A 16,778-nucleotide genomic window follows, 5' to 3' on the forward strand; every position below is an offset into this window, starting at 1 on the left:
ACCCGGCCCCTGAACCAATGTGTACTACCCCACTCTCTGCCACTGCACACCCAGCCCCTAAACGAATAAGTCCTTCTCGAGTTGTCATCATTGCACCAATATACACTACCCTTCTTACCATCACTGTAACGATGCACACTCCTGCAGTGCTCAGCATAACATTCAGGTACATTCGATATGTGGGTGCCCTCCATTCAGTGTCCCTAGCTTATGGCACCCATTTAAAACTGAAAAATTACATTTAAGGCGGGTGTACCAGAAGAAGAAAAAAAAAAGTCAGGCCCTAAATCTATTTTTAGTGTTGTGATTGATCTTTGATCCATAGGAAATGATATCCGTTCCTACTGATGCGGTTACCTGACCTCTCTAGTAAAGGAAAGTGTCCGGTTGCCTTGGTGAATGGCATTCTTGTGTTATTTCACGGAGTGAGAAGGAAACATTGGTGTTGGTATGAGCTCTGGGAAACAATAGTGTCCATATGAAGAAATCTTTGACTTTCTCCTTGGTTTGTAATGTTTAGTGCTATTCTGGGACTGCGGTGCTTGTGCAGGTGTTTGAACACTAGCAGATTCGTTGTTTCTGGCCTGGCTCCATGTCTGGAGTAAATGCCTACTCAAATAATACAGCTCCCCTGTGTCACTTAGTTACAATAAACAGAACAGGCAGTGAATTGGAGGGGAAAGGTCATTGCTGAGGTCATGGAGTTTCTCTGTTTATACCTCCATTTTAAAGGCCCACAAATCCTAAAACTAGAACTGACATTAAGAAATGGCATCCTACAAAAATGCAGAAAATCTCAAATGATCCCATACTTAGAACGCAGATATTAATATGATTTAAAGCTCAACTCCAAGAAAACTTGAAAATTCGCCAATGGCTCCCGTTGCTGTTTGAACCAATAAGGAGAGAGTCAAGGCTCTCCTGCACATCTCTGGATCACGATGGTGCGAAGGTAAATATTGGGGGGGGGGGGCTGGGGGGTTGCTGCACACAGGTTTTCATAGAATGCATGAAGGTTAAAGAAAAACCTTGAGCCTTTACAACCACCTAAAAATGTTACTGTTCCTATAAAATTATTTTGTTTCCAATATTTTTAGTCACTTGACGACCTATCAAATGTCAGCGCTGACGAGGTGATACAGATGCATTCCTTTATTTCTGACACTGGTAAGAAATGAACTTTGTTTTGACATATTTTTTTTCCCACAATCGTAGCTACTAGATTATCACATCACATCATCCATGTCATATCTGTGAAAATTCTTTTCCTTTCTCACAACTCAACTTAGTGCGCTATAATAAAACAATCTTCCCCTTGTCCTACAACTCTAGGGAGATCTTGTCCTTAGAGATCTATGTAGCCATTGGCTGGTTACCCATAATGGCAATGTTAGTTTTGGTGAACTGATCCTTTTATCGCCAATTTGTCTCTCATGGTGGTTTCAACTGTAGCACAACATTTATGAACTGTAGATGTGCCAAATATCTATCTATCTGCAGTGCTTATCTAGCGTATGATTAAAAAAAAAAAAATCCTAAATCATTTTGAATATGGTTGTCGTGCTAGTTATGGAAAGTAGATCACATTTTTGACAGTGCTGAATGGTTTTCCTAAACCATAAATCTTTGAATAGGCGAGTCATACTGTATGAAAGATGATACCGGTGGCTTGGCATGAAATAAGTATTCAGTGTCCGAGCAGATGAAAAGCTAACACATTCTTGAGGTTTTCTTGAATTTTCATGCGGTTTAGCAGTTAGAAGTAAAAGTGAACACTGCTAAATATTTTTTCCATTGCCACTCTGATAGATGATTTTATACTCTAATGAATTTGTAAATGTTGGTGCATAGAAGAAACAAAATCTTTGACCTGAAGTAGTACCAGTGGAGAACTTGATCCAGTAAAAGCATTTGCTTGCATTAAAAGCTATCCCTACAGTAAATCAGTTCAGGAAAACAATTGTTCATTGGGCCTTTCAGGATAAATCCTAACAGCAACTTAGTTTTAGAATTTTTTTTTTTTTTTTTTTAAATCAGAAAACAACTTTATTGAGAGAAATTCACATCACCACAGTAAACAGCATTACATGGTACAGGCAGAATAGCAAGAAATCACCATTACCACAAAGAACAGCATGCATAACAAATACGCCACAATCCCCCCAAAGCAGGCAACCCCCAACAACAATGCCAGTTACAATATCACTTCGCTCCAATCCACCCCCAGTGTATCAAGCAGTCATCCCTCAGCAACCCCAACTCATCTTCACACATTTAAGACAATAAACGGTCCAGGATGAGGTCATTAGGAGCCATTCCCGGGCAATTCAACCAAGTACCCCATATTTTAGAGAATTTTTGCGGAGAACCCCTATGTTGGTATATAACCTTTTCCATTCTGAGAGTGCCCCCTAACTGCTCTAGCCACATCCTAAAAGTCGAAGGAGCTTGGAACAGGGCGCAGGAGGCCACCTCCCGCAGGTATCTGTCTTCCACTTGCAGGTCTAGGATGCCCAGAAGGCAATGTTTAGGGTCCTCAGGTATATCTATTCCCAGGGTTCTATTAAGAATTTTAGTTTTTTTAATAATGGATTGTGCCTCTTCTGAATCAACATTGGATTTCTTGACTAGTTACATTGGAGCAGAAGAAGGCTGCTACAGCTGGGAAAATCAAAAGTCAAAGTATGAATATTTAAAGTTGTTATACACATTGTCACCTGCTGGCAAAACCCCAAGTGGCTTATACTGATCAAGCAAGTAATAACTGCAATGTCAACTTGGACTGATGCTGCATGCAGGGTATGGGGGGCGGCCTTGATCAGTGCCTGCTCAGCTCAATACAAATCCTACACGCAACACTTGGTTGTGTTTGAAATCCTAGTTGTAGCTAAGGCCATTCAACAGTCCAGTCCCTGGGCCCAGGTTGACAGTAAAGGCTCTAGCAATAAACTAATAAACAAAGGTGGCTGGGCATAACTCAAGACTGGACTGAGAAGGGCCCAGTGTAAAAACTAGGCCGGGAATTCAGGGGCTACATTGGAATGTAGGTATTTCCTTTGTACCAAAGGGTAGCTGCACTTCAGAGTATTGTTATATAGCTAGATTTTAGGACCTTACAGGCTCACTGTTATTGGTGTTTATAGAAATGCAACCCTAAAGTCCTGGGGATGTCTTTAGTTCCTAAGTACATAATGATGCTATAGTGTTATGCACACAATTTAATTTTGTCTAGTTTTTCCATTGCGTTCTTTTGTCATTCCATCTTCCATTTCTTTTCATTTTCCATGTTTTCTTTTCTATCCTTTGCTTTTTCTGTGTGTTTCTGCTTTTGTATGTATGCCTTTGTTCCTGTACTTACATAAACTACCAGTTCATGTTGACTGTGACCCATATGCTGTGGCAGGAGTTTGTAATGAACATGGCAAAACCTATGCACTGTACACCATCACTGTCCAGCGACGGATCTCAGATGGCATTGAAGATTCTTGGAACACCTATCGGCGATACAGTGACTTTCATGACTTCCACATGCGGATCACTGAACAGGTAAGGTGTGAGGGTGCATATATAAGTGTTCTTCACAATATACAGTTAACTTTGGGTAAGAGTTTACAACTTAGGAAATTTAGTTTATAAACACTACATTCAGTATTATCGAGAGAGGAATTTTAAGGTATATTCGAATTATATCTAATATGAGAGCTGAGACTACTAAAATGGTTGTGAAACTATGAGTTGTCTCAGAAACTAATCTACTTTTAACATTTAAAAATGTCTACCCCATTTCAGTAACCTTGACAGGGCATGAGCAAGGCATGTAGAAACCACTTTTTTATTTTGGGTATATACAATACATAAAACTAATCTATTTGGTATACACAATCTTATCGATATGTATTGAATATTGCCAATAGAGAAAAGGGGGCCGATAATGGTGCCAAAACTGACCATAAATGCAGCAAGCAAGATTTTGAACACCACAAAAGAAAGGCAACGGACCAGTGCAAAGACATACATAGAATTTAAAGGGATGCATTTTTCTTAAGCTTTTCTTGCGCTAATATATAATTATTGATTAAAAAGTCGACTATAGTACAATTTTATAGATAAAAATCTATATATTTTTTAAAACTACCATTTTTGGTTTCGGCCAAGTTCATCCTGAATTTTCAGTTTTGGAAATGTTTTGCAGTTGGGTATTGCACATATAAATTTTTACAGCCGTATTTGCTCATTACAAATGCTGCTTTGCAAGGCTGCACAATAGTTGTGCTTTACTGCTCCTTTTAACAAAACAAGTCTAGGAGTCAGCTGATATTTGAGACGGTCTGATCAAGCAAAGCTCTGGCACTCACTGGTAGTGTTAATGTATGCCCACCCTATCCTACGTCATGCTCATTCCTTCTGGCCCATTTAAAATGATGGTTTGCTTCACTGGCCAGTAGGAATATTTGATATACAAACTGACACTTCTAGGGGGAGAGTACTAAGTTTGCTCAATCTGTATGATCCAGCATTTGGGCACATCAGGCTGCTGTAGATATGTGCAGATACCTCTAGATCTACACCGTGTGCTTCGTAGCAGCTTTTGTTGTTTGTCTTTATCTTGTGCTTTTTTTTAGGTTAATACCAGAGTTGCCTTGAAGTCCAAAATAACTTTGGTTATTTTGGAATTTTTTTATTCTGGAATTTTTTTTTTGTATTGAACAGGAGTGGCAGATTTTGAGAAATCTTGGTATCTAAATAGACCCCTGGTATTTCACTTTTCAGATATAGAATAAGAGATTGAGGCCACAGAGCCCCCAATGTCCTTCTCCTCTGCAGCCCAGCATTCACTGATGAACAGGAAATACTCTGTTCAGTCAAGAATCAGTACTGATCACTTATGGTGTTTATTCAGGACAGAGAAGGCATATTTATCGCCTCCCCCACCCTTCATCTTGAATATGTGAGTCGTCCTACCGCTATGCGCCACTTAATGCCTGCCACTTGATCCACCTGCTGTGCAGCCGCAATCTGCTCCCCTTTGTGTCCCCTTGAGAACGCACTGCAAGTACCGGGGATGGGGGGGGTGGGATAAGCAGCAGGGATCAGAGGACACACAGGGGAGAAGATTGCAGCCGCACAGCAGGAGGATCAGTGATGGGGGTACAGAGCAGGAAGGACCTGGCAGGTGGCACACACAGCAAGCATTAGTGGCTGTTGTGAAAGTCACATTTTTGATGAATGGTCACAGTTATTTACTCAGGAGAGTCTAATGCCTCGTTTCCACTGAGTGGTACGGTACGGTATGGTACGGTTCGGTTCAGTACAGTATGGGTTGGAACGGTACACATTGCGTTTCCACTGCCAATAGTACCCTTTCATGATAGGCGTGGTGTAGCAGGAAAGCTGTGATAGACGATTCTCTGTCAACCAATCAAAGTTCTGCAGAGTGTAGCTCCACCCTGTTGGTACGGTACTATTGTGCTTGGTACCCAAACGAAAGGGTACCAAAAAGTGGTACAGTACGGTTCGGAATTAGGGTACCATTCATAATGGAAACGACATAAATAGCGTACTGTACCGAACCAAACCGTACCAGAAAGCTCAGTGGAAACGAGCCATAAGGGGCCATATTCTGCTATATGTTCGTAGTTGCAAAGTTACCATATGCTTGTGTTAGAAGGCATTTCCAAAGATGTAAGGCTGGAAACGTTTGTGTCCTGGCGCAAGCCTAACGTCCCTGGAAAGTCACCATATGCAGAGAGATTCATATTATCACCACAGTATTCAGAAATTTTACCATATGCTACCTATTTATTGAGAGAGTGCATTTAAGTAATGTTTATATACCAAGGTACTTTAAGCTTTTTGAGATGCTTTTGTTTTTGTCTATGCATCTCAAAAAGCATGGGAAAAAAACTAATGCAAATAATGATGCAGTTATGTTTACTTTTTCGAATAGGGATCACATGTTTAAAATTTGTGTTTTTTCACTTTCTTTGCTTATTTTATATGTGTGGAGTATCACTTAGCTATAGAATATCACTTTGGGGATTTGACAATAGTGTATCACAAGTCTCAGTAGTGCAGTCGTGTCCTATTTACCTTGTAACACAAGTCTGACTTCTGTGCTGACAAATTAAGGGTAGCAGAAATGCTGGGGTGGAACAGTGGCCTGCATCATTTATTGTATTGGTCACAGGGCTTAGGAAGGAAAAACGCAGTTTGGGAATAGAGTGGATAGGCATTAGGTGAAAGCTTATGGATCTGTGAGGTCTGGCCTTGGAGACAGCTGTAGGCAATTCTGTGTGCCACCAAGAATATGCCTTTTATTAGTTTGCTTATATTGTTATATTCAGATCTTGTAAAACTCGCGGCTAAATCCCCAGCTGGCACAAAGGCTCATATTGTTAAAAAATAAAATACAATCACCAATTTTTTTTCTGTCTTTAATATTTTTTTTAAATATAAAAATGTAGCTTTAAACAAAGTCATTCGCAGCTAAATACATGTATTCAAATATCACACTCTGGTTTTGTGTGCCTGTTAATTGCTTCAATAGGCAGTGACTCGTGCTCTGCTTTAAATGTCATTTGGCTATTAAAAGTGTTTCTGGCACAGTGTGAAAGAATAAATTTAGTTTCATGTTCAACTACCCAAGTCTATTTTGTTTCAGGCGGTATTAGTGTCATTTACATGTCCAGTCTTAAGAGAGAGCCAAAATGTCCTTCTCTGGGGCCATTGTTACATAAACTCGGATGGAATGTGATTATATATCCTACTTCCAGCTGTCCATAAACTCCTGATCTCAAGGCTTAACGGTTATTCCCACACATTGAATCCAGTATTTATTCTACAGTGAGATAAAATCAGTCTGAAGCTGTTTTCCACTCTTTTATCCCAGCTCACAGACTGTATTGTCTGCATGTGGGCCACGTATCGTGTAAAAGTTATAAATATAGAACAGATTATACCGAAACTGATAGAGGTTATGGGATGTAAATTGCAATTTGGACTTGCAGATACCCACAAACTCTAAACCCCTTTCATTTGGAAAAACTAGTGATTAGATTATTGCTGTATAATCCTTGCAATTTGGGCTAGGAGATACCCACAAACTCTAGACCCCATTCATCTGTAAACACTAGACCAGGAGTTCCCAAACTGTGGGTCGGGACCCACTGGTGGGTCGCGAGCTGCATTTGAGTGGGTCACGAAGAGCCGGAAATCACTGAGAGCGGGCCTGCTTAAATTGTGCTGTGTGAGCCCACGCAAATTACAGAGAGACAGAGCAGTCAGATTGTGATGGATTCAGGACCCCGCCCATGCAGTTTAACGGAGGCTGGTCTGCATTTCCCACGAGGAGGATACTTGCATCAGTGAGTATGTATGTTGGCTGTTATGTAGGATATGTTCATGGGGTGCAGAGCCAGCTCCTCGGTCCTGCTGGTGGCAGCGGTGGTGGCTAGACTGGCGGCAGGATTCTCTCAGCTATAGCGGACAGACACAGCAGCCTTGGTGTCATAGGAGGACCAGGTGGTCTGGCGGTGTCAGGAGTTCATGGCAGCTTCTGTGACCCCAGTAGAGGATCGTAAGGAGAAGAGCCAGGACACCAAGACCAGCATAGAGCTCCTCATCATGGAGACTCTGGGTGAGGTGTGCTGGGCCCTGGAGAGGGCAAACAGGGGCTTCACCTTCACAGTGGAGCGCTGGGAGAGGAAGGAGGGTGAGTGCCATATAGCCTTATATTTATTTAAACATTAAGTGTATTCAAAAATAAATTGATTGATATTTTTAATTTAACATCCCCCTCCCTTTAAAATATGCATTACTATTAATAATATTTGCATTTATATAGCGCCAACAAATTCCCTAGCGCTTTACAATATTCAATTACAGTGGGTCCCGAAAAATAACTGTATTCAGAAGTGGGTCTCGACCCAAAAAAGTTTGGGAAGCCCTGCACTAGACATTAGGTTATTGCTGTGTAGTACTGGCAATCCTAGAGTGGGGTGACAATAGGGTTGTCTTTGGGTGACCATTCAGATAGATCTGAAAAATATTTGGTAGAACAATAGCGTACTTTTTTTTTTTTTCCTAGATGGTTGACTTTAGCTTTATGAAAATAAGACAGACATCAGAGGTGGTGTTCCCAGAATACTGTCTCTGAATATATCTTTTTGTAGTGGATCAGGCTGTTCCCTCTCGATTTGAAGGCTTAAGGCTCCTCACACAGGACAGATCCGTCTGAGCAGAATCTGCCTGCTCAGCGGGGGGGGATCTCCCACTGATCCCCGCTGAGCAGGCGGATGACAGGTCCATGTCCACTCTGCTATGCAGAGCGGACAAGGACAGAGTCTGCTCTTCTCTATGGGGCGGTCAGATGGAACCAAACTGCATGTCCATTTCCATTAGATTGTCATCCGATCAGACCCACTGGACGAATGCCGAATGTATCGCCATGCATCTGTTTTCAGCAGATTTTGTTGGATCAGATGCTAGTGGGTCTCAACACTCATCTGCTGACCTCCGCCACCCCATAGAGGACAATGGGTGGCTCGATCAGGTCCACCTGAAAAACGGACAGGTGTACCTGATCGATCCGCTGTGTAAGGGGCCTAATTTCTATGCCTCACTCAGGTTTATCTTTACACATGGAACACAACAGGAACCAGTTTTCAGTGTATACCGTACATCATGTTGGCTTTTCTGTTTTTTTTTTTTATTGCATAATAAACGTGAAAAAAAGTGAAAAGGCAAAAGTAAATTGTTCATATTCCTATTTACTTCTAAAACATTTTTTTTTTTTTTTTAATTCTGTCATTAATTTACATTTTCCAGTTTGAAAATCTTACCAGTATCTTGAAGCTGCCAGGAAAAAAGACATTCAACAATATGGATAAAGAATTTTTAGAGAAAAGAAAAACTGATTTGAATGCATACTTACAGGTATATGTCTTTGTTTACTTGAAAAAATTAAGCTGGCTATACATTGATTGATTGATTGAAACTCAGTCAGTTCAGCAAGGACCATCCCTGATCGACATCTTGAAGAAACCTGCTGGAGTAAATTTGCTGATTAGCAGCTACAGCCACTGATCAATTAATTATGTCAGCGATCTTGTTCTCAGAAAATAACGTCAGGCAGGGGGGATTGATTTTTGAAGCTCGTTGGCTTGTAAAGTCAGAAGGTTTTTTATCTTAATGTATTCTATACAAAAAGGTAAAAAGCCTCCTGTGTGCTGCAGCCCCCCTAATACTTACCTGAGCCCCATCTCTATCCAGCGATGTCCATGAGTGCCTCAGCCATCCGGGACTCTCTCTCCTGATTGGCTGGGACCCGGCAGCAGTGCCATTGCTGTCAATCAAACTCAGCCAATCAGGAGGGGGGGGGGCGCGAACTGCAGCTTTGTGTCTGAATGGACAAACGGAGCTGCAGCTCGGTTTGGGTACCCCCATAGTAAGCTGCTTGCTGTGGAGGCACTCAACAGGAGGGAGGGGCCAGGAGTTCCAGCCAGGGACCCGAGAAGAGGAGGATATGGGCTGCTCTGTGCAAAACCATTACACAGGAGGAGCTAGGTATAATATGTTTATTTCAGTAGAAAAAAGAGACTTTAAGGGTAACATTTTTGAGACGCTGTGTTTTTAAGTAATGGCAAAAAATAATGATGGTAAAATAAGTACTCTTCTCATTGCTTGTGCTGTTCATCAACTAAAGCCTGCCATAGGCGGTTTGAATCTTGGCCGGTTCAGCAGGGACCAGCTGAGATTCAAACTATGTATGGGCAGGCTGATTGTACCCAAATTGATCGGTCAACTTGGGTACAAACAGCCTGTCCAATTTTACATGTGATTATCAATAGCAGATATTCTAGCCGCTAGCCATAATCCGTGTTCCCCCCGTCCTCTGCCAAGAGAACACAATGGCTCCACAGGAGGAATTCCCCTATTAACACTGACTATGTTGATGGGGGGGTTCAAGCATCGCTCCGCCTATCACCAGCTTAAGCAGCAGTTTTTATTTCTCATTTTGGTAGACCTAAAGTGGGTTAATATCTTACTACAAAATGCACAAATTTAGTATCTTTCTGGCTACGTACAAATGTTAGCTGCCACCCTGTAGGACTGCTTATAGCCTTCCAATAGACTTTCATAATAGAAAATCTGATTTGATGGCATATTACAGCCATTGACATGCTACGACCTCCAGAAAAAAGCCAGATTTATTCTGCTGAGAATTTGTGATGGAGTTAAAACAGACAATGTAATGCCTGCGGCTGTCCGGATGTAAACAGACCAGCATTTGCCTAATTCCACCCACATCGGGTCAGGTCTGCAACAGTGAACCTGGACACAAACGTCTTTCATTCAGCCCAATGAACCTTAACGGGCCTGAATTTAAAGATACACATCTACCTACATCTGGCCGCCCATAGGGATACACTGAAGTCTGTTTTTTGGTTCATCTAGTCCAGGGTTTCTCAACCAGTGTGCCGCGGCACACTGGTGTGCCGTGAGGGGTCCCCAGGTGTGCCACGGCAAAATGACCCCCAACCTATGCATTAATAAGTAATCTTCTCTTTAATGATTGCTGGCTGGTCTGCTGGCTGATCAATTTTGGTACAGCGGTGTCGGTCTGGTGCCAGTTCGCTGTCTAATACTCGCTTCCCACTGCCACAGACACTCGGGAAGCTGTGCGGGCCTCCCAACCCGCTTTCTGCCAACCAATGACATCATCAGTTGCTATGGGCGGATCGGGCGCACAAGAAAGGGCTTGTTGGATGTTAGAGCCGGGAGATGCTGGCTGGTGCAAGAGGAGAAAAAACGGGAAGGAGCATCTTCTACATTTTCATGTTCGTTACCTGCGGTTTCTTATAGACTTCTATTTCTATTTTTGGCGTGTTTTCAAAAAAATGCACCAAAAATGTAGGTGTGCCTCGAGATTCTGCCAGATTGTAAAGGGTGCCTTGGTTGAAAAAAGGTTGAAAAACACTGATCTAGTCATTCTTCAAAAGCCTGAATGACAGAATGCCCATATGAAAAGGGCATTTAGCTTTTATTGCTGTCTGTGTCCTTGTGGGTCGATTCCCCTAATATACCGTCCCAGTAATCTATTAAGTAGAGACACATACAGCAGTAAAAATGTGTAATATTGTACTGTAGGTAGAACACTGTTCACGTTTTTGTTCTCACAACAGAAAAATTCATGTGGGTTTCCATTTATAGTTTAATGACTAAATTACGTTTTCTTTCTCCATTTTAGATATTGCTAACTCCTGAGTTGTTAAGAGCCTACCCAGCTCTTGCTGCTTTTATATTAGATTTTCTTGAAAACAAACCTTATAACAAAGGAAAGGGGGACTTTGCCCGCAAGGTATGGTTTATGTATTTAGCAATTTCAATTCCAATTACATTATGCTTCTCATGATGCTGAAACTGACCTTTACATCATGTTTCATATAGATGGACACCTTTGTAAATCCTCTGCGCAATTCAATGAGGAATGTTTCCAATGCTGTGAAATCTTTGCCTGACAGCTTTGCAGAGGGCATGAATAAGATGTCTGATAATGTGGGCAAAATGTCAGAAAGACTGGGACAAGATATTAAGCAATCATTCTTTAAGGTACAGATCTCGATATATTTGTGTAAGCATATGGTGGTAAACTTGGTGGAAAGTTGTTCAATTTAATTTCATTAAATACAGAAAGTGCAGCGCAATCATATATGAAGTAATACTTATTACTAAAAATGACCCTTATTTAAAATAAGGGTCTTTAAGGTACAGACCTCGATATATTTGTGTAAGCATATGGTTAAGAGCCCATTCAGACTAGCGGGACACGACTTTGGGAGGCGACCTGTGAAGTCGCGTGCACCGCGAGTTTGGCGCGACTTGCAGAGACTTCACATAATGGAAGTCTATGCAAGTCACTCCGAGGTCGCCCCAAAGTAGTACAGGACCCTTTTTCTAAGTCGGAGCGACTTGTGTCGCTACTATTAGAACGGGTCCTGTGCTAATGAATGGACCTCGACCAAGCGTGACTTGTCATGCTGACAAGTCGCGCTAATGTGAATGGGCTCTAAAAGCAGTGCGCATGTACTGTGTTTGTCTTTACTAGACAATTATATCTTACAACCCCCTGCAAACTTTCCATTATATGTACTTTTATTTCCATTACCTTTAAAAATGGCACCACTTAACCTGCTCTATTGAAGACAGGTTTTGGCTATACATTTTAAAATGTTAGGAATGCTGGACTGTGTGAGCAATAAACATTGGCAGTTTTTACTGCCAGTCTGTACCACCTGATTTGCAGTTTCCCTATATACCCCCCTCCCAAGTTATTTTTTGGAAAGGCATCACAGGGACAGAAGGGATAAAAATAAGCTCCACAATTAATTGAGTCACAGACAGAAATAAAAGCCTGGCAGATTTTTTTTATAGTTAAGTATTTATACGGTGGTAGGTTGCTGACCTACATCTTTTTTTACATTTTACAAACAAAGCGAGATAAATCGGTGATGGCAATAGCAAAACAATCTAATCTGATGCAGCTTGTGGAAACATATGATGTCTTTCCTGCTAGAAAAGGAATAGAAATCCACCAGTTTAGTCCCTTTATAACAACTTCTTACAAGTCTGAGGAACTGGGACTTTTCGGGGTGACTAAGTGATAATTGAATTAAGTGCTGCAGCAAATATTTTTAATAGGAGTCTATAGTTCTACTTAAATTTTATTTTACCCCAGTAAATTCAGTTTTGTATTATTTATAATAGTCAGCCTTTAATGTCAGTATATCCTGGCCACACATATTCTTAACAATTGTTTTCTGACACTTATCCTTATGTATTTATGTTTTTATTACATTTAAGGGTCCAATTCTTGTACCAAAAACTGATTCAGATCCTGAACATTATCGAGTGTCTTCGCAGCTGGACGACAATGTGAGTATTACTGTGTGTGTGTGAATGTGTGTGTATGCGTGTGTGTGTGTATGTATATGTATATATATATATATATATACTGCTCAAAAAAAGGAACACTTTTTAATCCGAGTATAGTATCAAGTCCATGAAACTCCTGGGATATTGATATGGTCAGTTAAGTAGCGGAGGGGGTTGTTAATCAGTTTCAGATGCTTTGGTGTTAATGAAATTAACAACAGGTGCACTAGATGGGCAACAATGAGACAACCCCCAAAACAGGAATGGTTTTACAGGTGGAGGCCCCTGAAGTTGTTTTCCCTACTTATTTTTTCTGACTGTTTTTCACTAGTTTTGCATTTGGCTAGGGTCAGTGTCACTACTGGTAGCATGAGGCGATACCTGGACCCTTTAGAGGTTGCACAGGCAGTCCAACTCTTCCAGGATGGCATATCAATACGTGCCTTTGCCAGAAGGCTTGCTGTGTCTCCCAGAGTCTCAAGAGCATGCAGGAGATTCCAGGAGACAGGCAGTTACTCTAGGAGAGCTGGAGGGGGGACGTAGAAGGTCCTTAACCTATCAGCAGGACTGGTATCTGTTTCTTTTGTGCATGGAGGAACAGGATGAGCACTGCTGAGCCCTACAAAATTACCTCCAGCAGGCCAGTGGTGTGAACGTCTCAGACCAAACAATCAGAAACAGACTTCATGAGGGTGGCCTGAGGTACCATGGAGCTTGATTGGCATTTACCTTTAAACACCAGAAGTGGCAGGTCCGCCACTGGCACCCTGTGCTTTTCACAGATGAGAGCAGGTTCACCCGGAGCACACGTGACAGATGTGAAAGGGTCTGGAGAAGCCATGGAGAATGTTATGCTGCCTGTAATATCGTTCAGCGTGACCGGTTTTCTGATGAGTCAGTAATAGATGCTCTGGGAAGCCATATCCATGGAGGGACGCACAACCCTCTACGGGCTAGGCAATGGCAACCTGACTGCCATTAGGAATCGGGATGAAATCCTTGGACTCATTGTCAAACCCTACCTTTGTAGCCAAGCATTTTCTAGAGGTTTTCTATTAGATCAGGACTCTGGGCTGGCTATTTTATTATATCTATGTTTCCAGCTTTAAGGAACTGCTTTACCCGTTTTGCTGTGTGACAGGCATGCATGAAAATTGCTGGCTGATTGGGTGACGAACAAAGGGAAGGAACCGCATGTTGTCGAAGGTTCTGATAAACATTTGCATTTGCTCCAACTTGTAGCTGTATAAGAGGCCCAACTGCTGCTGTAGAAAACATTGCCCGAACCACGACGCATCCCCCGAACCATGACTCTTCCCCCTCCACCTTTTACTGACTGACTTATTTACACGCTTTGGGGTCAGTCTTTCCCCAGTTTGATGATGAACACAATGTTTCCTATCGGACCCAAATAAATTAAACTTGCTTTCATCACTAAAGGGAACTTTGGACCAGTTCTCCTCTGTCCACACAACCTGCTCCTCAGCAAAGGTCAGTCTAGCTTTTTCTGCTAATGAGCAGTTTGGTCACTTTCAGTCCAAATTTTTAGGCGGCGAATCGCTGTATAACGAGACAGAGCCTTACTCTGTTTAGCGCTGAACTGGTGAGCAATTGCAGCTGCAGTGTTGAACCAATTGCCCATTGAGATTCTCCAGATTATCCTGTCCTCTCTTGCATTTGTCTTTCATGGACGACCAGCCGCCTTTGGGGAGTTGAATGAGTTTGTGATGTTGAAAAGATGCAATATTCTAGAAATCACAGATTTGGAATGAAAATCTTCTCTTGCTATGGCTGAAAGGGTTATCCCTTTGGCCTTCATCTGGACAACCTGCTGTCATAGGGTTTTAGTCGCTTTAGAATGACTCACCATCTTGCAAAGTCAGTGCAAACTGGAAAGTTTGGCTCCCAGTTAAATAGGGTTTGTCAGATAATTTAAGAAATTAGCACAAGGTGCCAGATTACCACCAGTAACTGGGAGGTATCTGTAAGCGTTCTCTAATTTTCATCAATGTTTTTTCAAATCTCATTGAAATTTTTTATTCTGTGCTTCAAAATATATGTAACTCATGAAATATGCTTAAAGTGGTTGTTACCGAAAGTGGTAAAATCACTGCCAACCCCTCTCTTGTATACAGTGATAACACATGCTATAACACATGCTTAAAACGATGTCGCTAAATACCTTTTTTCTGTTATCGTCAGGCCGGTCACCTGACTCCCGGCTGCTCTGGTACTCGGATCCAGGGCTACAGTGGGAGGAGCCGAGATCTCCCTCTGATGCCAGCAAGGAGGTCACGTAACTGCCATGCTGGCTGCTCAGCCCCTCCGGCTTTAGTCCGGGGATCAGAGTAGCAGAGCTTCCGGGAGTCATGTGACCGGCCTGAAGATAACAGAAAAAAGTTATTTAGGACACTGTTTTAAAAAACACTTACAGCATGTTTTATCACTGTGTAAAAGAGAGGGTCTGGCAGTGACATTTTAAAAACTTTTATATTGATAACGGTGGGGGGAGGGGGGGTCAGAGACAGCTCACACAGACACAGAGCTGACATGCAGAGAGGGGAGGGGGGAGAGGACAGAGGAGCATGGAGGAGAATGACGGAGGCACGTAAACTGACCTCTGTGTCAGGGCTCAGCAGCCATAATAAACCGTGGTCAGTTTACAGGGGGGAGGGAAGAACCAGGCAGGATCAACCAGGTATTTTACAGCTTCCAGAGGGGCAGGTTAGCACAAGCACTGTGCTGTTTAACCTTTTAACTTGCTCGAAGGGAAAAGGATTTCCTCCTTTTTTTTTTTTAGGGTTACATACACTTTAACAAAACTGCTTTTTACTCCTGTTTAGATCATTTCAAAGAGTACTAAGCAGTGACCTTGAAATTTGGGAAAAAAGGTCAAAAACCTCATCCTAAGTACAAAATTCAGCCTAGCGCTCACTCCGAAGGGGAAGACTGGCGTGCTGCTCTCCTCAGGCAGGGAACTCCAACATGGGTACATAGAAAAAGAGAGAAAGGAGGCGCAAACACCTAGTGCATTACCCGTGGTCACTGTTTGCAAAATTCTAATAAAATGCCAAATGCATACTCGCAGACATGAAGATGAGGAAGGGGGCTTGACCCTCGAAACGCGTTAGAGGTCCTGATTGAAGGACTTGTTCCAGTTCACACATGGTGGATTCTTGTAACACGATTTTATCATCTTCATGTCTGTGAGTATGCATTTGGCATTTTATTAAAATTTTGCAAACAGTGACCATGGGTAATGCACTAGGTGTTTGCGCCTCCTTTCTCTCTTTTCCAAAAACATCATCCTGCCTAAACGATCAGCAATGTAATTTGCTACTTGTGTGGATTTTGCACCTCATTTTAAGCACCATTGTATATCTTCCTACACTATGTTTCACTTGTCTTATAGATCGTTGTAAATAATACATATAACACAGAATGCGATGTCTCTTGGTGTAACATCCAATCTTTCTGATGTCACTGCTGGACATACACCACTAATACTCCACATCCAAAAACAATGCAGTGTGATTGGCTGCAGGTGTTTACACCACATTCATGTTTTATTTATGCTGCCTGACCTGAATTTTGCATTCCATTTAAGTGTAGAGTACAGAATATTTCACACCTTGAAAAATGACAGTGCTTGCCCTCTAGCAGCTGTGGAGAATGGAGCAGCTCTTGATTATTCTAGAAGATGTGATAGTTTACCCAGTATCTGGAAACACGCCATTTACCGCTCACAGAATAAGATCGGAAATCTTTTATGTTTGACTAGAAGTTACAGCACAGCGATTATTGGTGATTATATGGATATTGGTCATCGTCATAAATCTGCACCT

General features: G+C 41.9%; 1 protein-coding gene across 2 annotated transcripts in view; it reads left to right on the top strand.

Annotated features, from left to right (window-relative positions):
- Positions 1 to 16,778, top strand: part of SNX13 (sorting nexin 13) — a 256,460-nt gene that overhangs the window by 221,696 nt on the left and 17,986 nt on the right. Inside the window, exons 17-22 of one of the 2 annotated variants that reach the window (XM_082257983.1) lie at positions 1,098 to 1,167; positions 3,371 to 3,546; positions 8,827 to 8,934; positions 11,249 to 11,359; positions 11,449 to 11,610; positions 12,862 to 12,933. In XM_082257983.1, coding sequence (XP_082114109.1) covers positions 1,098 to 1,167; positions 3,371 to 3,546; positions 8,827 to 8,934; positions 11,249 to 11,359; positions 11,449 to 11,610; positions 12,862 to 12,933 — 699 coding nt within the window. The remainder of the gene's footprint in view (positions 1 to 1,097; positions 1,168 to 3,370; positions 3,547 to 8,826; positions 8,935 to 11,248; positions 11,360 to 11,448; positions 11,611 to 12,861; positions 12,934 to 16,778) is intronic. The other variant, XM_082257984.1, reaches the window with a different exon arrangement.

The sequence above is a fragment of the Pelophylax lessonae genome (genome assembly GCF_965119305.1).
Source record: "Pelophylax lessonae genome assembly, chromosome: 5".
Lineage (NCBI taxonomy): Eukaryota > Metazoa > Chordata > Amphibia > Anura > Ranidae > Pelophylax > Pelophylax lessonae.